Source organism: Lepidochelys olivacea (genome assembly GCF_965140295.1).
Source record: "Lepidochelys olivacea isolate rLepOli2 genome assembly, chromosome: 2".
Classification (NCBI taxonomy): domain Eukaryota; kingdom Metazoa; phylum Chordata; order Testudines; family Cheloniidae; genus Lepidochelys; species Lepidochelys olivacea.
This window is the reverse complement of record NC_140412.1, coordinates 215,647,162-215,673,116: the sequence shown is the minus strand read 5'-3', so window position 1 is coordinate 215,673,116 and position 25,955 is coordinate 215,647,162. Positions and strand designations below refer to the sequence as shown.

The 25,955-nt window shown below is 38.3% G+C and overlaps 1 protein-coding gene across 1 annotated transcript in view; it reads right to left on the bottom strand.

Annotated features, from left to right (window-relative positions):
- The window catches only part of AGMO (alkylglycerol monooxygenase), a 270,471-nt gene that overhangs the window by 140,165 nt on the left and 104,351 nt on the right, over positions 1-25,955 (bottom strand). Inside the window, exons 5-6 of the mRNA XM_084621348.1 lie at positions 21,448-21,543; positions 2,475-2,541 (exon numbers count right to left, since the gene is read on the bottom strand). Coding sequence (XP_084477474.1) covers positions 2,475-2,541; positions 21,448-21,543 — 163 coding nt within the window. The remainder of the gene's footprint in view (positions 1-2,474; positions 2,542-21,447; positions 21,544-25,955) is intronic.

Sequence of the window (25,955 nt, the reverse complement as noted above, 5' to 3'; positions counted from 1 at the left end):
TACACAAGATATGTACAATGATCTCATGAATGACTTCCTGGTGCCTCTATACACCTCCTATATTATAGGCCTGATCTCACACCCCACTTAAATCATGAGGAGTTCTGCTAATGACTTAATTGTGAGCAGGATCAACCTCTCTATCTCGTACAGGGCTCCACATCTTTAAGTTTTCCTCATGTGCAAGTAGTCCCATTAAAGCCAATGAGCTAAATTCTGCCCTCAGTTATCCCAACTGGATTACTCCAGTGAAGTCAATGGAGTTAAGCCTCGTGTGTACCTGACTAGACTCAGGGCGGATAGGCTCATTCTGGATTTATAGCAGTGAAAATGAGAATAGAATCTGTCACACTGGGACTGCCAATGCTCATGCAAATTTGCAGGATTGGACACTTACAGAACCCCCACCCTTTTAAATGTCTATACAGTGCCATAAACACTTAACACATAGCAATAATAAATAGTTACAACATCCCCTGTATATTTAGTTGTATTTGATCGTGGTTCAGATTAGTAAATTAAGTTTCACCATCTCCCTGTTATTGCTCTACTTATTATCTCTGCTCTTTTCAAGATACTCAGTGAATGACCTTTGGAAGTTACCCAGTGGATGAGGCAGGGGCACCTCTGGAGCCCCGCTTTATTCAGTGCATATTTCATAGAATCATAGAATATCAGGGTTGGAAGGGACCTCAGGAGGTCATCTAGTCCAATCCCCTGCTCAAAGCAGGGCCAATCCCCAACTAAATCATCCCAGCCAGGGCTTTGTCATGCCTGACCTTAAAAACCTCAAAAGAAGGAGATTCCACCACCTCCCGAGGTAACGCATTCCAGTGTTTCACCACCCTCCTAGTGAAAAAGTTTTTCCTAATATCCAACCTAAACCTCCCCCACTGCAACTTGAGACCATTACTCCTTGTTCTGTCATCTGCTACCACTGAGAACAGTCTAGATCCATCCTCTTTGGAACCCCCCTTTCAGGTAGTTGAAAGCAGCTATCAAATCCCCCCTCATTCTTCTTTTCCACAGACTAAACAATCCCAGTTCCCTCAGCCTCTCCTCATAAGTCATGTGTTCCAGTCCCCTAATCATTTTTGTTGCCCTCCGCTGGATGCTTTCCAATTTTTTCACATCCTTCTTGTAGTGTGGGGCCCAAAATTGGACACAGTACTCCAGATGAGGCCTCACCAAAGTCGAATAGAGGGGAACGATCACGTCCCTTGATCTGCTGGCAATGCCCCTACTTGTACAGCCCAAAATGCCATTGGCCTTCTTGGCAACAACGGCACACTGTTGACTCATATCCAGCTTCTCGTCCACTGTAACCCCTAGGTCCTTTTCTGCAGAACTGCTGCCTAGCCTAGTCTGTAGCGGTGCGTGGGATTCTTCCATCCTAAGTGCAGGACTCAGTCCCTAGTCTGTAGCAGTGCATGGGATTCTTCCATCCTAAGTGCAGGACTCTGCACTTGTCCTTGTTGAACCTCATCACATTTCTTTTGGCCCAATCCTCTAATTTGTCTAGGTCCCTCTGTCTCCTTTCCCTACCCTCCAGCGTATCTATCTCTCCTCCCAGTTTAGTGTCATCTGCAAACTTGCTGAGGGTGCAGTCCATACCATCCTCCAGATCATTAATGAAGATATTGAACAAAACCATCTCCAGGACCGACCCTTGGGGCAGTCCGCCTGATACCAGCTGCCGATTAGACATGGAGCCATTGATCACTACCCGTTGAGCCCGACGATCTAGCCAGCTTTCTATCCACCTTATAGTCCATTCATCCAGCCCACACTTCTTTAACTTGCTGGCAAAAATACTGTGGGAGACCGTGTCAAAAGCTTTGCTAAAGTCAAGAAATTTCCCTAAACTCTTCACTATGCCATTACATGAACCAATCTCATATGTATACTACAGCCTACTCTTACTCTGAATATTGATGAAAATTATGAAAAGAGTAATATCCGTTGTATTGCATATGCGCAAAATGGGCTTTTCAATAATGCAGTGAAATGAAAACTGGAACAGCCAAATGCAGTTCTTCTAAAACAAGGCCAATTCTATACTGATATTGAGTGTTTGACTTTAAGGTGCAAGAACAGTTGAAAATGGGTTACCATATTTATTTATTTTTAACAATGGAGACAGAAGGATTTGCTATTCCCATCACACTTCTTATATTTACAAACGCTGAATTGTTTTGCACAAACTGTCCACAGTAATTCACATTTGGACAGGGATCAAATCTGAAAAATTTCAGTCTGAGATGTAAATGTTTTGAAGTTATAACTCACTGATAACAAAAGGTTATAACAAAAATCCTTAAGAAAACTTAGAGTGATCATTACTGTTCCTTCTCTAATGTTTTTTTTTTAAAACACCAGTCACATTTCCTCCTTTCTGTACCTTTTAAATAGAATATAAATAATGACAGTAAGAAAACAAACAATGGAAAATCAGATAACATGGCATTACTTACCATGGTGAACTCTGTGGTGACTGGGAGTATTAAGAATCAGCTCCAGAGGTCCAAGGTTGTTAACTACCTTTAAACAAAATTATCTTGTAAATAAATTGGCATGGACTCAATCAAAATCAAGCAAAAAGAGGAGGAAAAGTTGGAGGAGGGGAAACACCTAAGGAAGCTCAATTTCCCTTACAAGAGAACTGCGCCTGGAAAGGTTTTTACACAAAGGAACACTGTATATGTTAACATAACTTTCTAAAACTGTTATATTCTATTGTCAACTACTACATAATAGGATTTTTTATGACACTTGTGTATAGTAAAATCACCATAACGCAAACTACAATTGGGATTGTTTTCTATGCTTAATCGTTTAATATATAAAATAAATTGCTGGCATATCTAAATTTTATTACATTGCTCATGATTCCATAGGGCTCTAGTCATACACTTGCTACCTGTTCATGTAGCTTTTGTCACCTGAGCCCCGCAGAGACTAAATGTAATTATAGTCTAGGCTGCAAAATCACCTCCATTAGAGTCTGTTCCAGAAACGCTTACTCCCAAAAGTAAACCTACTCATCTTCGGAGGAGAATGTATCAGTCTTCAAAGCAACAAAATAATAAAGCAGCAAAGTCTTCAAAATAATACCTGTTTTCCAGGACCCATCATTTGACATTGTGATTACTTGCCATTAGCAAAGAAAAAAAACAAAACAAATCCACCAAGTAAAGCTTCCTAGAACCTAGGAAATGTGAAGAGAAGAATCTGTCCTGTTGTCCTCTACGGATGTTTTCTGTGTGAATCTAATTACTGTATTTCAGGCTTAAACACTACAATGATCGGTGCTCTGTAATATCTTCATAATGATGGAGTTGATAGATTTCAGATAAGATAGGGAGGCAGGCAGTCATTGCCCATGAGAGTAGATACCCTCATTTCAATGGGTCTAGCTGGGTAAGGTTTGCATGTAAGGTTACAGGATCAGCCCCTTAAACTTGAAGACACCCCTATTCTGCTTATAGAGTCTGTACCTGTGTAAGTGAAGATAAAATTCTGCTCAAAATGCATCAACTGAAGCTTTTGCAGACAGATTTCATCCTCCATCAGGAGGAAGTCCACATGGGAAGAAGAGAATCATTTTATATGTATTGGTCTCTCCCTGGCTGAATATACGGTGTAAAAATAAACACCAACAAAAACTGCTGGTGGCCAGTGAAGAGATTGGGTGTGGTGTACAGCCAAATTAAAGCAGTATGGAAATTGGCAGATTGGTTCAGGTGCAGAACGCTCTAACTTTACTGGTTTTTATCTGTCACAGCCTCCCCCCTCCCACAGGTGTGAGGGGAAAGTTCTGCACATGAAGGCTGGAATACTAAAGTGTATTTTATATTTATATTCACAAGCCAAGGACAACATAAGCAGGCACATGTGAATTTCCAAATGCTGTCTCCAAATAATTTCAAGCCTGAAAAGACCACCTAAGGGTGAGAAACAATTCATCATTCAGGCTAGCTCTGTTTTCATCCTCTCTCAAGCAGCAAATCCCACTGTTTCAAACTATGTGAGAACTGACCACTAAATTAATATAATCTGAGTCAAAGAATTGGCTTGAGCTTCAGTCCAACACCTGAAAGATAAGTGATTTATCTACTAGACCACACCTAACTATGACCCACTTAGTTTCAATATGATTTTAACTAAATATTTAAATATATATAGTTTTAAGCCAAACTTAGAGTACCGTACTGGGGAGCACAATGCAATGGGTTAGCAGTTTCAACTCTCAGTCTACAAGTAGGTTGTAACAAGTCATTGACAAAATGGATACCTTTGATTGATTTAATTGATTAAATTGGTGCACAAAAATTGCTAATAAAATTTATCCTCTGAAAGGTTGTACTGTATCTAAGTGTGCTGAAGTAACACTCCATGTCTTCTGCCTCCCAGGGAATCTCAGGAATATGAGTAACATTTTAAATAAATACATATGACTAATGTTAATGAGAGTATTTTCTTTGGAAAATGCAATCTCTCATGATAATAACCCCAAGCTGTAGAACAGTCTTTCTTGAGCAATGACATTTGCAAGTTTGCATTGTTAATGATTAATGCTCAACCACATTCACCTCTACTGCAGAGAAACAGTAGTGACACACTGATGAAAATATTCTCTAAGATTGCAATCACAAGTGTTCTATTTTCAACCTGAAAAGCTCTTGAAGATTTGCAGACCCCGACCTAACAAATGCCTGACATGTTGAAAGCAACAAAACATAAACCCAAGTTTCTGCCAAGATACAACAAAAATACATTTTCACCTAATATCTAGAAGTAAAACTATACTAATTTAAGAAACTTCATTTGCTTTAAGTGATATTTCTACCTCTTTTGTGAATTCTTACTAAATATTAAAATTACAATTACTTTATAAATATTATCCTTGTGTACACTCTCGGACTCTATTCCAGAGGAAAAACAGACATCTGGAAAGCTCATTTTTCAAGGTTTCTGCAGTCGTGCATGGCAAAGAAGCCACACATTTTTGCTGAATTGGACTCTAAGAGTCAAATCTTGCCATCCTTACTCAGGCAAAACTCCCAGGGGCAGATTCTTGGGTGGAGTAAACTGTTTAGTTACGGAGCTTTGATAATTTACACAGTCTGAGGATCTGACTTCCCCTTCACCAAATGAGGTCAAGGGGAGTTTCACTTCAGTGAGGATAAAAGGATTTAACTGTACAAGAATAAACGCGCAACAACCTTAAACATGAACACATCAAGTTATAATGATCTCCTCAAAAATGAAGAGCTAGCAGGCGAAAAACAGGAGAGGAGGAGTATGTGAACCAGTAGCAGTTACTTCACCTGTACAGCAGGGGTAGTGTAATGTCTCTTTAGCAAAACCTTCAGCTCCTAGCACAGACATATTGCCACATCCTGATTCTGTACAGTTATGCCCCTTGTAAGATATTGATTGCTATTGGTAATATCAGTGGCAATAATCCCTTGTTCTCGTGTTATGGCTCTACCCTGCTGTAAAGGTAAAACTGTTGCTCTATCCCAAACACTAGAGTTGTCTGAAACTTTAAATAAAAAGATTTTTATTTTCAAAAAATGGCCTTTTAAAATATTTTTTTTCACAAATAATGGCCACAGTCTTGTTTTTCCACAAAAAACATCATTCCTGTTCAAAACATTTTTTTTTAATTTAAAGTGTTACCATAATGGTTATCATTTTTTTTCATTTACCATAAATAGGATTTTCAGTAAACAAAAGATTTCAATATTGTTGTAGCCATGTTGGTCCAAGGCTATTAGAGAGACGAGGTGGGTGAGGTCATATCTTTTATTGGAGCACCTTCTGTTGGTGAGAGAGACAAGCTTTCAAGCTTACACAGAGCTGAAGAAGAGCTGTGTGTAAACTCTAAAGCTTGTCTCTCTCACCAACAGAAGGTGTTCCAATAAAAGATATGACCTCATCCACTTTGTCTCTCTAAAAGATTTCAATAACATTTAAGTTTTTTATTTAAAAATTTACTTTTTTTAAATGGTCTCTTTCAAACACTTTGAATTCAAATTTGGATTTTTTTTGTGAAAATAGATTTTCATTTTTCAATCTGCTCTATCAGTCATAAATGGAACAACCAGAATTTGCTGCAAAATTTTGTATTATTTAAGAGGAAAATGTTTTCCCATGAAAGAACTTTTTTTAAAAAACATTTGTAAGGAAAAAAGGATGGATGCAGCACAAGCCATTTTTCTGGTCTTCGATCTCTGCCTTTGAAAATTCATAATTTCTAAGTATCAAAAGATTAGATGGTACTAAAAAGAAACTTAAGGATGTAGGATATGGGGGAGAGACAGTATGTGTGCACACACGTGTGTGAGAGAGTGTATGCAAGTGTGAGTGAGTGTATATAAAACATGCCAGCTCATACGTAAGGATGTATATATAAAACAAGCCTGTTCTCTGCAACATCTTTTTGCAGCTACTTTGGAAATGCAGCAAAACAATAGCTATTACTACTATGTTAAATAAAGTCCAATATGTTGTCCAACTGTGACCTCATCCCTATTTTGAACAAAATGGCTGTTTTCCTATGCCTGTGTTTGCCTTCTATACACCTACTGTTCTAAATCAAGTCCTGTCTCCAATTTTTCCTCCCTGAAGTAGCACACCATGTGCACCTCAATTCCCCTATCCGCGACCCATACATGAACTGCGGGATTCCAATAGAAGTCCATTTTGCTTGTTGAATTGTTTGTTTTTTAAAAATCCACAGCCATAGAAAACTCTTATTTGACAGTCCTCTTGCAAATGGACTTTAGAAATAAACTGCTTATGAGCCAAATGGACAGGTATCCTAAATATGCCATTTACAAAAGCTCCATTCAGAATTCTTCACAAAACATGTATTCTGAATCTGATTTCTTTTTAACAAACAGAGAACCTCTCCTTGCTTAGCCATTGCTACACAATGTAATAGAATTACAATGAATATACTTTAAAGTAATTCCCCAACACCAGTTTAATACATTTGACAGGTTCCAAGCTGTATCCTCAGAAACTCCTTCCATGTATTACAAATCAAAATGTATTGGCAATGAAATAAAGCTTTGGTACATAACTGGAAATATATAATTTTTATATAGGAACATATTTATATAAAGATGTTTCCTTTGTGACAGCAAAACGTAGAGTGGAGGAAAAGAACATAAATGCAGCAACCTCTCTTGTGGCATGTAAGCACCTCCATTTGCGGTCTCAAGGTTTGTCAGCACCAAGGGAAATCTTTATTGCCTGGTACCTGCACCACTTCAATGCAGTTCTTGTTTAAATAATGAGAAAAAATCGTGACATGAAATCCAAGGGAAACTTTACATCTTGTGTAACAACTCCTCCTGTCACCACTACAACATGAATCTTTATTTCAGCTCTATTTCGACATGAATGTAGAAAAGAATGTAGACTGAGTAAAACAGGCAATGTTACAGTAAAACCATTTGTGAGAAAAGGAAATTTTTCACCATAAGTCCAGGAGAGACTGCTTATAACTCAGTGATGGTTCAATTACCCCAGCATTACTGACATACAGACAGCAGAGGTCAAATTCATCTTTGGTTCAATGCCACTGCTATCAGTGAAATTACACCATGGATGAATTTGAACCTAGGATTAGCTCATTTGCTGGTCTAGCTGATACTCAAGCACTTATTACTATCAATTTCCTCACAAAAATCAAGATGATCAGGATTATTATTATTATTTGTAGATGAATTTACATTTAAGACCATCTGGTGAGGAAACGTTAAAATAAAAAAAATAATTGCATTCCCCACTAACACTGTTGTGTTAATTCAAGACAACACACCCATGTATTTATACAGATGGCCTTGGTGACCATATTTGCCATGTGAAATCTCTACAGGGAAGCTAGGGAAAGGCAGAACTCCTAGGATATGCGCTCGTCTGCCCAGTTTCACACTTTGAAATCCTCGGCAAACCCTGATTTATACACCGCCAACTGTTTTCCTATCTGATTAGGCAGTTTTCTACTCCAGTAAGCATGTAATATGGAGGTAGCCAAATTTCCACACTGAGGAGTGAAAAAACAATATTTATAGTTTGGAAATAAAACAAGTTGAAGGAATCAGGCCTGTTGGGATCATAAAGAGTTTCATAGGGGGTGAATTTCTGATAAATCTGTATTGTAGAAGGAGGTGAAAGCCTAGCTTTAATGGATAGTCAGGCTTAGGGTATGTTTATATAATAAACACACAGGCTTCAGAAATGTGTTTATAATAAATTATCTTGAAGGCAGATTGTTGTCACTCATAGTTGTTTTACCTCTGAACCAGGAGGTCAAGGTTTGAATCAAGTTGGCATCTGATGTGAATATTTCAGTTAACACTTTCAATAGAGGATTCTACTTCTCTTTGGAAAAAATTACTAATCCAGCCTTCTCTTAAGGGCAGATGAGCGTGTAGGTGGGTGGGTGTTATTTCAATCAATATGACCAATTAAAATGACAGAAAACCTACATTAATTGGTCATTTTAAGTGGAGCAACTAAAGGAGAGAGTGAGCCCATGAGAACAGTTGTTTTTTTCAGTACTACTATTTGAAGTTAAATGTTTCAAACAAACTCCACGAGAACTTGTGCTAGGCAGCTTGCTTACCCCTCCTCAGCTTAATGAACACATCCCATGAAATGTGAAAGATGTACTTGATCAGACTTATTGGCTTTATGTACACTCAAGAAAGTGTGGCCTTCCAATATGACTGGGTGCTCTAGACATCTCTGACTCAGTTTAAAATCACCCACATCTGACTAAGGTTCCAACCTAACTAAAGTGCAGTCCTTTGCACTTTGTATTTCTGCGTGGCACAGTATAACCTGGGACTTGCATTGGCAGCCCATTATAAAGAGAGTGCCCTTTAAGTTCCTTATTTGGACTTAAAACCCTAACTAATATAAGCACAGTCTTCTTGAAGGCTAGCTTGTGTCTCATGGCAAGAACTAAGATTGCCTCATAAAACTATAACAAGAGGACAGAAGGTGGAGTTTTTCTGGCAAGGACAAGACCCTCTACCTTTCTCTCCCATACTATAGCTGTTGTAGCCACAACAGCAGAAAATCTTTACCTGCAGTGGAAAAGCAATGTTTTTTTAGTTACTTTCACAGTTTTATGTGGACAGATGGTTGTTTTATTTATCATATCCTGGGAAATGAGTTACTGGTGATTTGTTTTGTTGCATCCAGGATTTATTGAGATGTGTTGCCATTTTCATGAAGTAATGGTGTTAGTTATATTTGGCCAGGCATCTAAAAGACATTTGGAGATGGACACCAAGCTTTCTGAAAGTCACTAATGATTTTGGGAGTCTCTGTTTTTGGGAGACCAGCTGGAGACACCTTAAAGAAGCTGGATTTTAAGAAACTGTTGAGTACTTCCCTCTGACAGTCAGGGCCCTCTTAAGATTTCTCAAGTTGGGCACCTGAAAACTGAGAGCACCAAAATCCCTAGTCACTTTTGAAATTCTTGGCCCCTAGAAGTGAACGTGGCAGATTTTGTAAGGAGCTGAGCATTTGCAACACCGTTCACCATAATGTGATTGACAGGTGCTCAACACTTCTCAGAATTTGTCTGATAGTTATGACTTATTATTATTACACTTCCTTCACTGACTGCATAATTTTTGTACACAATAAGAAGCACACACATTTTACTACTCTCAATGACCCAGGCGTCATTGCCCCAAATCACCTGATAGTACAGTAAGCAAAAGGAAGATGAAAAGCACCCAGATGTTAATGGAGCCACTCCACTTTACGGAGGTCTCTATATAGAAAATTAGTATAACATTATAGTGCTGAATTTAGTGTATACTGATGTCAGGATTTCTTCACAGAGCCTGTTGCTGTCCCTCTTATCTCTTTCACTGGTTACTGCGGTCATTAAAAAAAAAAACTGAATTCAAGAGACCAAACTCCAAACCCCGGTAAAAGAAAATATGTTCCCATATTAATTACATTGTACATTGTCAGTCTAACTTTACTCTCATTCAGCTCAAAACCAGAGTCAGTTTTTGAAAAAAGGCTTTCATTAGAATTGGTTGGAAATTTCCAGTTGTTTTACCACAGGGACTTTGGAACATTTTTAGTTTTCTGGGGTTTTTTTTGTTTTTCTACCATAAACTGAAAATTTTTAAAAATGCTTTTTTGACAAGCAAATAAATTTTAGTTTTAGCTTTTCTTCCGCTGGCTTTTTCACCCCTTTAACGTCCCTCTTTTCCATTTTTTCCTACTTTTTTTTTTTTTTGGATAGAGCAAAAAGGGAGAGAAGGGAGGAGGGCAGGAGAAAAGTAAGAAATAAATAAATAAAATAAAACCAAAAAACCCAACAGTTCTTGATAAATTTTAGTAGTTTGAAAAATTATAAATTTCCATTTTCATCATTTTTCCAGTTTGTTGAAAAATCACAGAAATTCAAATAAAATTAAAAATTTTATATATGAAAAACAACTATTTTTTTCTCCAAAATATTTAAAATGGAAAATTTTCACCCATTCTAGCTTACAGTTAAGGATCTCTCTTTTCCAGCAGAAAAATAATTAGAAAAGAAAAAGATCAATTAGAGAAATTCTGCCAGTTCCACTATTTTTGAAAGAGGCCATGAGTGAGCGTCATTACGATAAATATAACATTTCCCTCTCCGGGAGGGAGAAAGCAGACAGCTCCTAACATCTCCTCACATCTCTGGACTGATCAGGAGCACACATTACATTGGTTTTTTTAAATTCTTTTTTCCGTATTAAAAATATAAGCTGTCGATTTGCTGTGACTGTCTGATGTGGCTGGGGTCTCTAAATATAAAATTGTACAATGTCAGTGGGAATTGATTTTTATTCTGTGAGCTTAGCATTTCTTTATACAATTTGATGCTGGGCAAGCAAGGATTAAAAAATCAGCAAACTGGGTGACCTGTAAGCAACTCTTAAGGACATATCAAAAGGGTATTGCAGTGGTAAAGGGAGCCATTTCTTGTAGATAGTTATCAAAGCCATGTTAAGTAGCCTAGAATCTTTAACCCATTTGCCGTTATTGTTAGAGAATCAAGGAGTAAGTGCTAAATGCATCTATGCTTACCTGCATCCTATTAGAAATCTAACAATGTGATCTAATTAGCTTGTAGACACTAAATCCTGTTCCCATCTTATAATGCTTTAATACTTTATTCTATAGACTTGGAGATCAGAAGGGGAAAATATCATTTAGATGGAACTTGTGGTATAATAATATTACTGTCCTCATCTCTCCTCGAAACTTGTAATTCCACATAGTAAACCACCTGTGAACTATCTTGGTAGTTTGAATGGCCCATCGAAAAGAGATCACAAACTGTCCGCTCACTTTTATCAAAGTCCATGTGTAGAGTGGCCTGTCAGAGCCCAGCCTTCTTCAACTATAAAAAAGAAGCCTCAGGCCTGATCCTTTCATCTTAGGTCCGCTTAAATTTTAACAGGGAAGATCTAAGCCATAGGACAGAGGTCTTCAAGTAGTTACCTGAGTTATCCTGGAACTCTTATGGAAAAAACTCTAACAAACGCTACACCTGAACTGCCTATTGGACTATAACCAATTGAATTGATTCCAGAGAGACTTTACAAGCCAGCAGATATAACATCACTGCTATGACCCTGATCTATGAACACTGAAAGTCATCTATATATATATTGATCTTTTAACCATTTATAACTTACTTCTTTCTTTTTCCTTTTATTCATAAATCTTAGATTTAGTTATTAAGGATTGGCTGTAAGCGTGTATTTGGGTAAGATCTGACATACTGTACTCCCCACATTACTGAGGAGTAATGTGCTTGATACTTCAGGATTGGAAAAACTTGATTTACCGTGAATAGGGTTTTAATAACGTCTCACTATGTTAGACTTTGTTGTCTAGATGGGAGCCAATGGCTGGAATACCTAAAGGACACTGTGTTTGGCTTCTTGTTAACCACTGTGATATGAAAGAAGCTCTTTTGTTACTGGCTTGGTGAATCTAATTATAGAATAAACCACCAGTTTGAAGGATTGTCTGCACTATTTCTTGCAGTCTGCCCTGAGTGTGGCATTCTCAGTATGATCCATCCAGGCACCAAGCTCACAATGGTAATTAGTTTAATGTGTACTTGTTTGTTAAAGTAATTTCCTGATGTTTTAAAAGATTGCACGAAACAACACAATTCCAAACTATTTACAGCAACTACAGTGCGATGTGGCCTATTTATAAGAGGCCCAGTTAAAGTTGAATCAATAAGGGTGAGAGAGGTACAACTTAAAACATCAAACTACAATAATGTTAATGTTTTCAGGCTCTACATGACAGATACCATTAAATTATTCCAGTCTTAGTGACATTCTTTGTCTACATCTGGTTTCTGTTGGGCATATCAAACAGAACTAGGCACACCTATTTGCAGGACTTTCTTGTCCCAGGTCTTGAATTGTGGAGAAACAGGGACTTTCCCCCTTGCTAAAGGAACTAACTTATTGAGACTAGACAAGAAGGAGAGCTCTCTTTACTAACTGTTCACCACTTGAGCTCCATATCTCCCATTAATAGCTAAATTTTATTCTCATACAATCTTGATTACACAAGATTACTATCAGATTGATCCTTGGAATGTATCAATCTCTTTACTAATACTAAAATGTGTGGCCTTTTCAGGTGACAGAGGGACTGTCAAGTTAACAATGATATCTAAAATGTCCTTACAAATAACACTTTAGATTATTGTATGCAGTGTTGTTGTAGCTATGTTGGCCCCAGGATATTAGAAAGAAAAGGTGAATGAGGTAATATTTTTTATTGGACCAACTTCAGCTGTTGACAGAGACAAGCTTTCAAGCTACAGAGATATTACCTCACCCATGTTGTTACTTTAGATTATTTTTCACTGTTTATATTGTACTTACTTTTTGCATAGTTCTCAACTTGCACAATAAAACAGCCTAGTCAATTTCCCTTTTGTTTTTAGTCAGATTCATTCAATACCACTTGAAGGCCACATACCTGTGAAGATTTATGCACATGCTTAACTTTACTCACTGTCGGCAGTACCATTAAATTCACTGGGACAAACCATAGTGCATAAAGTTAAGACTTGTCTACACTTGAAAGTTAGTCTGGATTAAGGAAGGGTGTGAATTAAAAGTGCAATAGGTATTCCTGACGAGCTCCATGTGTGGACAAGCCCTAAGGCACATGCATAAGCCTTTGCAAGTTCACACCCTCAGATTCTTACCTACTAGCACAGAACTTCAATGTTGGGACTGCAAACATGGCTGGGGAATTTTTATTATTATTTCACAGGAAATATTTTTTTAAATGGAAACATTTATGTTAGCCTAATGTTTTGTCAAAGCTATTTTTGTTTTTATTTATTTATTTAGCAAACGCATTTCTGGATCAATCTGACCTGATGGTATTCCATTAAGAAACTGATTACTTAAAACAATACTTCAGAAATGAATTATTAGTTATATACATGTCTGTTCATGCAATCATTCTGCATACAAAACTTCCATTGACTTCAGTGGGAGTATTAAAGACAGAGTGGATAAGGGATGTATAAATATGAAAAATAAAATTCACAAAGAAATATTGAAGTGATCACGTTGACTGGGATCTAGGGATCAATAAATGAGTAATTTTTCTAATAACCAATGTTTTGTTACTGTTTTTCCATATGCTATTGCTGCCTTCCGAGTCAGATGTTATGATTCTTTTATGTGCTGACATTAGATCTGTGTCCCAAATAGGTTTCCTGAGATGATATAAGCAATATCTGTTTGCCTTAAACATACACCTCTCTCTCTCACACATGCCTACAGGCCGTGCCTTACCACACCTTCTCCCTTCTGCCCAAAAACAGCACATGCAGAAATACTATGGAATAATCTATTGGAGATTTTAAGGGAGTCATAGCTATTCCCTTTGGCTGCAGCTCATTTGGTGTATTCATAGGTGCAAACATCAGCTACAATTTGGCCCCTGGAGAAAAGAAAAGCATTAGAAGACATACTGTAGAGAACAATGCTACAGTGCCAGACAGGTGGCCTAGATGTCCTGAAAAAAAATCAGTTTTACAGAACAAATTTGAGTAGTGAAAAATATCAGCAAAATACAAAATATTTTAATTTGGAAATGTCCCTGTGATGCTTTATGGGAGTTATAATTTAGGTGCTTCATGCTCCCATTCTCCTCCATAAGCCTTGGTTGAACTGCATTTCCCACAAAGCACCATGGTCTCCCCCCTTGGAGAGGTCATGCTTCATGGGAGTCCCTGGCAATGGTGCATCATAGGAGACACAGTCCAGTTGCGTGGTGTGGCCCTTCAGGGACAGTGGGGACATGAGGTGCCTCAACTTCAACTCCCATGAGACACTGCAGCAGCATTTCCAAATCAAAACATTTTGTTTTTTTGACCTAAATATTTCAGTTTGGGGCTGAAAGCGTTCAGTTTTCAGGTAATCATTTTTTCAACAAAAGGCAAAATTTTGTGCAGAAAGCAAATACTTTTCCCAAAATAAAACTGGTTAGTCAATTTTCCGATGAAAAACAGTTTTGACAGAAAATTTTCAACTAGCCCTACTGATCAATCCATTTCTAATTTCTATCAGTCTATGATTACATTTGTAATCATCACTGTTGAACGACCCTGGACTCATCTGCCACTCTGCGGGCTTTGTGCAAGGGTCTTACACAGTCACAACTCCTTCCCTGCTTCCCCTCTCCCGCGGCAGCTCCAAGGCAGAAAGACATTAATAGATTCACAGATTCCATGACAAGAAGGGACTACTATGATCATCTTGTCTGACCTCCTGTATAACACAGGCCATAGAACTTCCTCAAAATAATTCCTACATCACATCATTTACAAAAATATCCAATCTTGATTTAAAAATGGTCAGTGATGGATAATGCACCACTACCCTTGGTAAATTGTTCCAATGGTTAATTACTCTCACTGTTATTCCCATTCCGAATATGTCTAGCTTCAGCTTCCAGCCATTGGATTGTGTTAGACTTTCTCTGCTAGACTGATGAGCCCATTATTAAATATTTGTTCCTGTCAAGGTTCCTCCCCCACTCTGAACTCTAGGGTACAGATGTGGGGACCTGCATGAAAAACCTCCTAAGCTTATCTTTACCAGCTTAGGTCAAAACTTCCCCAAGGTACAAAATATTACCCCTTGGACAGGCCGCTACCACCACCAAACTAATACTGGTTACTGGGGAAGAGCTGTTTGGACGCGTCCTTCCCCCCAAAATACTTCCCAAAACCTTGCACCCCACTTCCTGGACAAGGTTTGGTAAAAAGCCTCACCAATTTGCATAGGTGACCACAAACCCAAACCCTTGGATCTGAGAACAATGAAAAAGCATTCAGTGTTTTACAAGAAGACTTTTAATAAAAAATAGAAGTAAATAGAAATAAAGAAATCCCCCCTGTAAAATCAGGATGGTATATATCTTACAGGGTAATTAGATTCAAAAACATAGAGAACCCCTCTAGGCAAAACCTTAAGTTACAAAAAAGATACACAGACAGAAATAGTTATTCTATTCAGCACAATTCTTTTCTCAGCCATTTAAAGAAATCATAATCTAACACATACCTAGCTAGATTACTTACTAAAAGTTCTAAGACTCCATTCCTGTTCTGTCCCTGGCAAGCGCAGCATACAGACAGACACAGACCCTTTGTTTTTCTCCCTCCTCCCAGCTTTTGAAAGTATCTTGTCTCCTCATTGGTCATTTTGGTCAGGTGCCAGCGAGGTTACCTTTAGCTTCTTAACCCTTTACAGGTGAGAGGAGCTTTCCCCTGGCCAGGAGGGATTTCAAAGGGGTTTACCCTTCCCTTTATATTTATGACAGTTCCCCATATAGATATAGATACTTATAGACTTGCATATAGATACTTGCAGACTGTAATCAGACTGTAAACCCTTAACCTTCTCTCTGTTAATTTACAACTGGCAAATACCAGTAGCAGATTCCTTCCATGGCAGCTGGCACAGGGCAGAGTCAAGACCCTTGCCATGCGTGGGCCTCTCTCCACCCACCTAAAGCTAGTAGCAATGGCCCCATACGCTTTCATTTCCCCCCTTATGCAGACCAATGATGCAAGAAGACAGCACAGAGGACTAAGAGACGCCTTAGGCAATTTTACTTCCATGCGTGGCTGTGTGGAGCAACTCACAATCTTTCCCCAAATTAGCAAATTAAGCAGAAACTAATGCATGTCAAAGATCAAACAGGCAAAGAATAATGTGTCACCACAATTACTATTAACAGGGATTAGTTCAGTTGCTGCTTTCCAAATACCATTTGACATCCATGGAGTTACAGCTAAACCCACAGAAACTAGCTTCTGCATTCCACAGTCAGGTTATAAACAGGACTAATTTATTGGCTCAATTAAAGGCATAATGGAAAGATATAGTTTAATGTGAACCTTGTGAATCACCTGTGAAAATAAACTGAAATAAAGTAATTCTGCCTCTTAGTAGCTGGACTGAAACATTTTTGTGGCTATTGAAAAGTTATATTTTAATACTTTTGGACCAAGGTAATTTTGTTTTACTCTCTTCGTTTCAGGTGAGAATGGTTTAATTGGATAGGCATTTCTACCAATTCATTAAGGACTGAATCTTAGTCCTACTGAATGAGTTTCTCCATTGACTTAAATGGAGCTAGATTGGGCCCTTTTTTTCCCTTGACTCATTTTACCTTATGCAGCATTACAAAAATGTATTTTCATTCTTTCAGCATTTGTCTTTTACATGAGTTAATGAATACTGGTTTAAACACACTATTATGAGATTTATTTCAGAATCCTAGGAATGTGAGTGCCATCTATCTATTACAAAGGGCTTCTTTGGGGACTTTCTGATAGCATTTCAGACAAGCATGCGTACGTGATTTAACCTTGCAATAGAGATAACCCTCCGTAAAGAGATTCTTGTAATGGAAGTACACAATTGAATATAAATATATAGTTCACATCTGTCACAGAGCAACATCTGAACAAAATTACCTCCATTTCTGCCACTGTAACACCTGCACCTTTTCTTTAGAAACAGCAGGAATCCTTTATTCATTGTAACAGCCCATTAGGATTTTGGTATGAGGTTGTTGTTTTTTATTGTAACTAGCAGAACAGTTTAGTATAGTCTTCAGATTTATAATGCTTAAAAAACTGTAGGTATTTTACATAAAAGGTCAAATGTAAGTGCCTACCTACTAGGTTGGAGGAATATGGACAGGGAATCTGAGGGCTGAGCTAGTCCAATTGGGATGCAAAGAGTGGACATTTTTAACCCTCGGGACTTTGTATGTTGTTGTCACAAAAATACATGAGCTGCGTGATTTACACTAAAATAGATCCGTTTGCTCTTCCGGTTGAAAAGCTGGACAGAAACTAGGACTACAGATAAAGTTGAAAGTTATGATGTTGAAAGCAACCTCATTTATCATGTGATGTAATAATGGAAAGACTAAGTTCAAGTTGGGGGAAGGGTTGGAGTTTGCTCCAGACTGAGCTATAAACGTTTGCTCCAGACGGAAACGTGGCACACAAAGTCTCAGTGCAGAAGGATCTCTTCTCTATCTTTTTTTAAATGACTGAATTTGAAAATAGACATTTAATTCTCAGCAAGTTATACAAAAAAACCTCCATCAGAAGTCAGTTTCCTTCCTCTCTCCTATTACTCAAAAATCATTTCAGTTTTGTTTGTTTGTTTGACTAAATTTGAAATGGTTTGTCCTTAGTGCACAACCTGTACTAGTATTTAGTGCATAACCTAAACTAATCTTTCAAAATTGTGGAACAAAACAGTATCAACAGAGTGGGCATATTTTGTTTTTCTTAAGGAGAAACATAATGTGTACGAACAAGAATTTTAAAATTAAGATTTCATAGTATTTTTCTCCGTGTCTACTTAGGGCCTAATCCTGCCTTTGCAGACATTTATGCGTAATGTCTCTAAAAGAAAACTTTGGACTTGATAGGGAAGTGCTCTACACTGGAGAACTGAACTGTTACAATTTGCACTGGTGGAACAGCAGTGGTGTATTAAGAGTACAACAGCCCTGTAGTTTCATGTGTACATGTGATTCCACACCGGACTCCTTCCAACCACTACAGTAGAACTGCATGGGGATTACTTATCCCACAGTTCCCGGTATGGCTACTTGCAGCAGGTGCTTTACAGAACCATGGCTGGCAACAATATTAGGCCCTGACTTTGTAATGAGAGGCCTGTACTCTCATTAGGCTCTGCATTCAGATGCAAAACCAAGAAATGGGGCTCTGCAAGGACACACGTCTGTTCATAGAGTTCTTATTGCAGTATCGGGACCTAAATTCATACAATATAATAAATCTTCTCATATAATTATATTCTATGTAAAATAATTAGAATGGGTAAAAAAAAACAATTTTTCATGAAGATTCATGAAAATTATGTATAAAATATAAAAAAAAACAAAAATAAATCATCTCTAATAGTTAATATTTATCACTAGTTAAGTCTATTATAACAGTTGTCACATAATTCAATATAGCAGGTAAAATACAAATAGTTTAACAAATTATTGGATACAATTTCCTTCCTAATTGTTTGTAATTGGCTGCCAGCCCCATTGGTTTAATCCAATATTGCTTCCAGTTGTGTCTGCTCTGGATGAAGATACATGCATGTAGCCCCAAGAACTCTGCCTTTGCAACCCACTGGTGTGTGTGTGTATTTACAGATCCCACCCACTCCATGCCTGATCCTCAGAGGATACAAATCTGCTCCAGCTTCACCTGGAGAGCCTTGGACTTTTAGTTCAAGCCATAGCAGCTCATGCTTTTGGCTCTGGAGATCCCCAGTTTGTCAGACACAAAGGTGGCTGTCACACCTTCATATTGTCTCTGCAGAGGCTGCCGAGGTCATTCCTCTTCCTCAGATCAAATGTAGTCGTGGCACTCAGGAACATATTACAGTGAGCAATGACACATGTGGGTGTCAGTGCTTGAGAAAGAGAGCAAATTGTTCTTTATTTCGGGGGATGGTTTGTTAAATGTTTTTCCTGTGAAGTTTCTTGTTTTTCAAAATATACAAAATACTTCTTTTTGTTTCTTTACAAGGATCCAGAGACAGGCACGGCACTGTAATATAGCAACGGGAGAACCAGCTGAACTGTTGCAGCTGCCACCCTTGTCCTTGTTCTCTAGACGAGCGCTGCAATGGTGCAGACTGACACAGCAGTGGCTGACCCCATGTTTAGCTTTTCTCAGTACAGTACCAACAATGGCTGAAAACCCCTGCACATTTGGTAGTAATTCTGAGGGTGTAACTGGCATCATAAGGGTTTTGCAAGACCAAAGTTCTCTAGCACAGACAAGCATAGACATAAAGCTCCCTCAGCTCTGGTCAATGTCAGGGAAAATTCAGAGCACTCCAAGCCTCACAGAAATAGCACCTGGCAGGATCGTGCCCATAGTGCGCGTTCACAGCAATTACACCGACATTTTAACAATATTGTCAGTTATAACTGAAAGCGACAATAGCCCACTGGTTTCTGCATTTTGCCCTCCCTTTTTCTGTCTTGTCTGTTAAGGTGTTCAGGTGAGGGACTGTGTTTGTCTATTGCCTAGCATAGCAGGGCTATGAACAAAGCTCATACTAAATGTAATACATGTTACTAATTATTAATAATTATTAACAGTATTAATAATATATACATTAAACAGATCCAAGTATAAGAACTGTGACCATTCCAAAGGACGAACTAATTTTCTAGTGTCTCAATAATCTACTAATAAGGGGTCTAATTATTAATTAAGAGTGAAATTCACTCCTGTGCAGAGTGCCAACACGAGGCCAATGCACCATATAAATCCTTCTTAAATCCTATTAAGGGTTTAAGGGCTTAGTGGGACGTAAGTGATGCACAGACCTCTCCATTTCACTTTAAGTGCTTAAGAAACAAAATGCACCACAAGTACTGAGCCATGTGACTAATACAGTTCTATGGAATGCTGGCACTTCAGCATACAGTTCTATGGAATGCTTCTGCGCGGCCATCAGCAGGAAAGTAGTATATCATATTCTTTCACTGACAATGTAACAGCAACAACTTACCAATGGCCCATCCCATGCACTTCAAGTAAACATAGTCTAACGTTAATCCTACACATGATCATGACACATTGCCAAAGCTGAGTGACAACGGCACAACAAAAGGCAGCATAACCAAAGAACTGAAGTTGATGGCAGAGACAATCAACAGCTCAACAGGGCAGTGTGCTACGTGCTACACATATGTGACATAGGAAAGGGGGGGGTGAGAAAACCTGGATTTGTGCTGGAAATGGCCCACCTTGATTATCATACACATTGTAAAGAGAGTGGCCACTTTCGATGGCCTATTACCAGCAGGAGAGTAAGTTTGTGGGGGGGGGCGGGGGCGGAGGGTGAGAAAACCTGGATTTGTGCTGGAAATGGCCCAACTTGATTATCATACACATTGTAAGGAGAGTGATCACTTTAGATAAGCTATTACCAGCAGGAGAGTGGGGTGGGAGGAGGTATTGTTTCATGGTCTCTGTGTATATAATGTCTTCTGCAGTTTACACAGTATGCATCCGATGCAGTGAGCTGTAGCTCACGAAAGCTCATGCTCAAATAAATTGGTTCGTCTCTACAGTGCCACAAGTCCTCCTTTTCTTTTTGCGAATACAGACTAACACGGCTGTTACTCTGAAACCTGTCAGGATAGCCATAGACATCTCGGGTGTAGTGTGACGGAGAAGGCTTCAAGCCAAGCCCCTTTCAACTACCTGAGAAGTGTGGGAATCTACTTACTAATTACAGTGGGTTATTGCTTTTATAAGTATGTAAAACATAGCTGTAGTTCACACCAACATGCGCATGTGTATATACATGCGAGTGCACTCACACAAATACAGTGATTAGACAATCACACAATGTGTTTTTATTTGAGAATTTAGATGTGATCCGGGAAAGGCAGTATCTGACCTTCAAATCAAAACTAAATATTTAAGCACTATTGTTTTTCTAACTGTTTTTACTGAAATATGTATCTTAGAAATGAAATCAGTTTCAATATCAGCCAGAAATATTTAATAAGCTGCGAGATAGGAAAATATAGTATTAAAATAGTAAAAAGTTTTGATTCTTTACAGTTAATTTTTTTTTAAATCTAATTGGGACCAACTGGCCTCATTGCTTCTTATAAACTTTGCAATATATATTATGAAAAAGAAATAAAAATGAACAGATGTTTCTCCTTAAAGAAGTCAGACAAAGATTTTTCTTACACAATAAATCAGCTGCTAGTGGATTTCCAGGACACTGCTCCAGGCAAACTGTTTAGGTATGGCTTTAAAACCTGATTTACCTCTGTATGTATCCAAAACTGGTAAAGGAGATTAAACTGGAGATGAACAGCATATACTGATGGAGGAATAAAAAGAGCCATAGGCAAGTAGAAAACCTGAAATATGAGAGAGAAAATATACATGTGTTTATGATTCAAAATTTTTCATATATTGTAAATACTTTCAATTATATATCATCTGAGATCTCAAAGGACTTTATAAACATTAATTGAACCTTACAGCACCTCTTGTGAGATATATATTATAGAAAAATAATAGATAGTAATAATTACTGTTATATTACTACTAGCAGTAGTAAAGGGAGACACAAAAAGTTTACATAAATGACTTGTCAAAGGGCACACAACAAGCAAGTGGCAGTAAGAGAATCCAGGAATTCTGACTCCAAAATTCTTATTCTGATCACTAGACAATACTCCTATAAGCATATATTTGACAATAACTACTATATTTTCCTGACTCTAACGATGATAAAAATGTGCTATAATTAAAACAGCTGTCATGTTTTTAGTATTTGCTGATCTTAAATACCCCACGCTCTTTGTCATACTGCCATGAACTTAACTTGCCTACCTAGGAAAGACACTACTGTCATACATGGAGAATAATCTCATGTTAGTTTTCACAATTAGGTATTCAAATGGCTCTTTAAATAATGTCATCAAGTGAGAACTCTGGGACCCTCACATCCAAAAAAAGTTCATAGTCTTCCTTCCTTGCAAATAGGGTTTACCTCACTGGTTTTTTCACTTGACATAGTATGAAACAACAACCACATGGAGTAAGGGCTAGGGAAAGAAGTTTTTCTAGACAAAATAAAATCCAGGAGATGTATCTCAGAAAAAATGGGGGAATGGATAAGTGCATAGGTGAGAGACTTTTGGTGGCAAAACAGAAAGGCTCCCTATGCATAGATTCCAAAGTCAAAAGGGACCATTGTGATCATCTAGTTTAACATGAATAACTCAGGTCATAGAACTTCCCTGAAATAAGTCCCAGAGCATATCTGTGACCTAAGAATCTCTTAATGATAACTGGCAGAGGGTGCAGAGGAGTTACAGGTATTTCCTGAGTCAGATATGCACATTCTAATTCATCAAAGAATGTCATGTGAGGTCTCATATAAAAGCCAGTGTCACACTCATCATCAAAATCATTGTGAAATACATGTATGGATGTTGTGTAAGGAATTATGTGTATATACTGAAAATATGCTCTTAAAGTCTCTGTCAAGGTAGTAGTCATCAGTAAAGGTGAAAAACAGGTTTTCTGTCAGGAAAGAGATGTTTAGCCATGTAAGCGTTTACATATTAATTGAGTATCGTCTCATTCACAGTGGGTCTCCTATCACTAGTCTGAAATTAATGCAAATAAAGGGTTTGAAGACTTCAGAAAGAAACGAACAGAAAGAGAAAAGCTGAGGGAGGGAGTAAGGGAGAACCCTATCTGGAGGTGTACATCACAGGCTTGTTTGAGTATATTTAGGAGGACAGAGGAGTCACCCTAGCACCTTCCACTGAGGAAATAAAAGGCCAGTGAATTTGCTTCATGAAAAAGGGCCTCAACCAGGCTTGGTTGAAAATGCTGGAGAACTTTGGGTGAAATAAGTTTCTTTAGACAAGATAGTAAATTGTTAGTTAAGTTTAGTCTCTAGAAAGCGTGTTGTGAATTTGTTTTGTATTTCTTTGGAAATAAACTTATTCTTGTTTTATATATGAATATATCTAGGTGCTGTGGTTTTAAATAAAGTGATGGCCCTGAGCTGAATCTTGCAAGCTGGTGCGTACTATGCCTTTGGGAACAGCAGGTGCCTGATAATTTTGAGAGTGTTCAGTGGAAGGGCTGGACATTACAGGGAATGCTCCAAGTATTCAAGACTTGGTTTGTGTCTATCGCTACCTGTATAGAGAGAATGAAGCTAGTGGAGGCATAGAATGTAGTGCCTGGGATGCCAAGGACTGGGAGATTCAGGGAGCTGACCCACAGCAGGCACAGACAAGCCGGCTTCACACTAAGTGCAGGTGGGCAAGATCCAAACTTCATTTTAAAGGTGCTAGTGACAGAGAATCCAACACAACCTTTTGTAAATTGTCCCAATGGTAAACCACCCTCACTGTTAAAAATCTGAACCGTGCAATATGTAGGAGAACTGGCAAAGTCCATTGTCAGACTCCTGTAAGCCATTTTAAAAAACTCATGGATGGAGCACCACAAGAAGCAGCTGATAGAGGTAGTAAGAATCCTGAACTCAGACTGTCTTGGTACTGTCAAGTTAAAGAAGGCATTTATATAGCGTTCAATGTCTTCGGGGGTAATTTCCAACAGGAAATAAATAGACTAAAAGGTGTCTGTTTTGCACATAGCTGACACAATAAGGTCCTTCTAAAAACACAGACTTTCTTCAACTACAGCAATAAATACAAAGGCCACATCTGATGGTTTTCCATTGCTTTGTTTCATTGCTCCTCCAAGCAACAGAAATGTTTCTACTTTGTTAGTTACTATGTGCGTTCATGTAAGCAGCCTCATGTTATGCTCCTGCATAATTAAACCATAGAATGGTTAGAACATCAGGAAAAAAGACAATCTGCATTTTTATTATAATCACTCTGATCCTCAAAGGCTGAGATTTTGGCACAAATGTTTTATTAAATGAAAACAAAATGAAAATATTTAATTGTAAAACAGAGCAGAATTAAAATCCATAGTTCCACTGTTTGGGTCTTTCTGAATACATAACCTTGTGTTTGCAAAACACCATGCACTTTTTCCCAAGTGACTTTCTCTCTTTCATTGATTTCTTTGAACTGTTTACTTCATGCACTTTTAAGAACCCATTTCCTTATAAAGAAATAAAAGTGGGCTAGAGGTAGCATTTTTACAGGGGAGTTGGATTCTTTGGGACATGTTCTGTAATATTTCACACTCCATGCAAGAGGTTACACAAGGTATAAATCAGCACAGAATTATTGCCTTTTATACATGGAACTTCTCAAAAGACACCTAATGCAAAGGACACAGGAGAAGCAGCATGCAGGCAAGATTTAGGTGAGCCCAGTGCAATGACACTGGTGCAATCAACTGTATTATTCTCATGACATGTTTAATTATCTCCTTTTGCCTGAAGATAGCATGGGTAATTTAGTGGTATTTATAGATGATGTGGAGAGGAATTAAGGATCATCTTCATATTTACAAGTCTACTCTGAACCCCCTCTATGACAAATATATGGATTTCTGTTGTAAGTAGTGAGCTAGGAAAAATCTTTCTATAAATCTATAGGTCAATTTAAGATTGACAACACAGCACGTTTCGTATGCTTCTTTGCAATTTAAGCTGTATCCAGTAAAGAATGTTTTTGTAAGGGTCACCTGCAGAAGTGTCTGATGTGGGGAGGGGTGAAAACTCCTCCCACACAGAAGAAACAGAGGATTTTGTTCCTAAAATCTGTGCTTCTAATGGACCTAAACCATTTTTCCAGGTCTTCTTCTCAGGGCAAGCCTCAAGACCATCCTCTCAGCCTAAGAAGAGATCTGCTTCTCTACTTCGAACCCACTAGACTAACACAAATGTTTCCTACACACATGACAAAGTTATAGGCATTTGATTCAAAGTTCAAGAATATGTTTCACACCACTGCTTGCACTTGAAGTATGTCTTTCTCTTCTCTTTCCCTTCATATCTTTTCAATCAGCCTGCACACAACCCACACAATACACTCAACCCAGATTAATATACAGATTTATCTTCTAATGTTTAACTTAAAACACATACAGAGCTGGCAGCAGAACAGTCCCACAATCCCACATTATCCACCACAACATTCTCACATGCCTCTTCATATGTTTCAACAAAATGAGATGTCAAACGGCCTTCAACTGCATATGCTCAGAGACATCAGATATCACTTAGAGATTGACAATAACCCTTCACTTGATTATGTTTAAAGGCAAAGAAACACACACACACACACGATTCTTCCTTACGTAGGCAGCTCAGAAAATGGTAGTTCTTTAAGAATTAGCATGGGTTTCCTGGAGCACGAGTATTTACAAAATGTGTGTTTAAGTGATGGCCATGCTTCAGAAAGAGATAATTTTCACCCTTGCTTTTACACAATCTAGACCAGTGGTCTCCAAAGTGGGGTGCACGCACCGCAGGGGTTGCGCAAGACCGTCCCTGGGGCAAGTGGCAGGAGGAGCGCCGCCAAAGGAGTGCTGCCGGCACGGCGGCAGCAGCTCTCCTGGGCCTTTGATTCACCAGCAGCACGCCCGCGGCAGCTCGGCTCTCCCCGCTCCATCTTCGGTGGCACGCAGGCGGCAGGTCTTTTTCGTTTTTTTTTTTTTTTTTTTTGCTTTCCTAGAGCTGGCCTTGGGGGTGCGTGATCCAAAAAGTTTGGAGACCACAGTTCTAGACAACTCCACCGACAAGACAAACATTAAATCTCTATTTGCTTTTCTCAGATGTGAAAGAGCAATGCACACCATGATGTTAACTAGTTCTAGT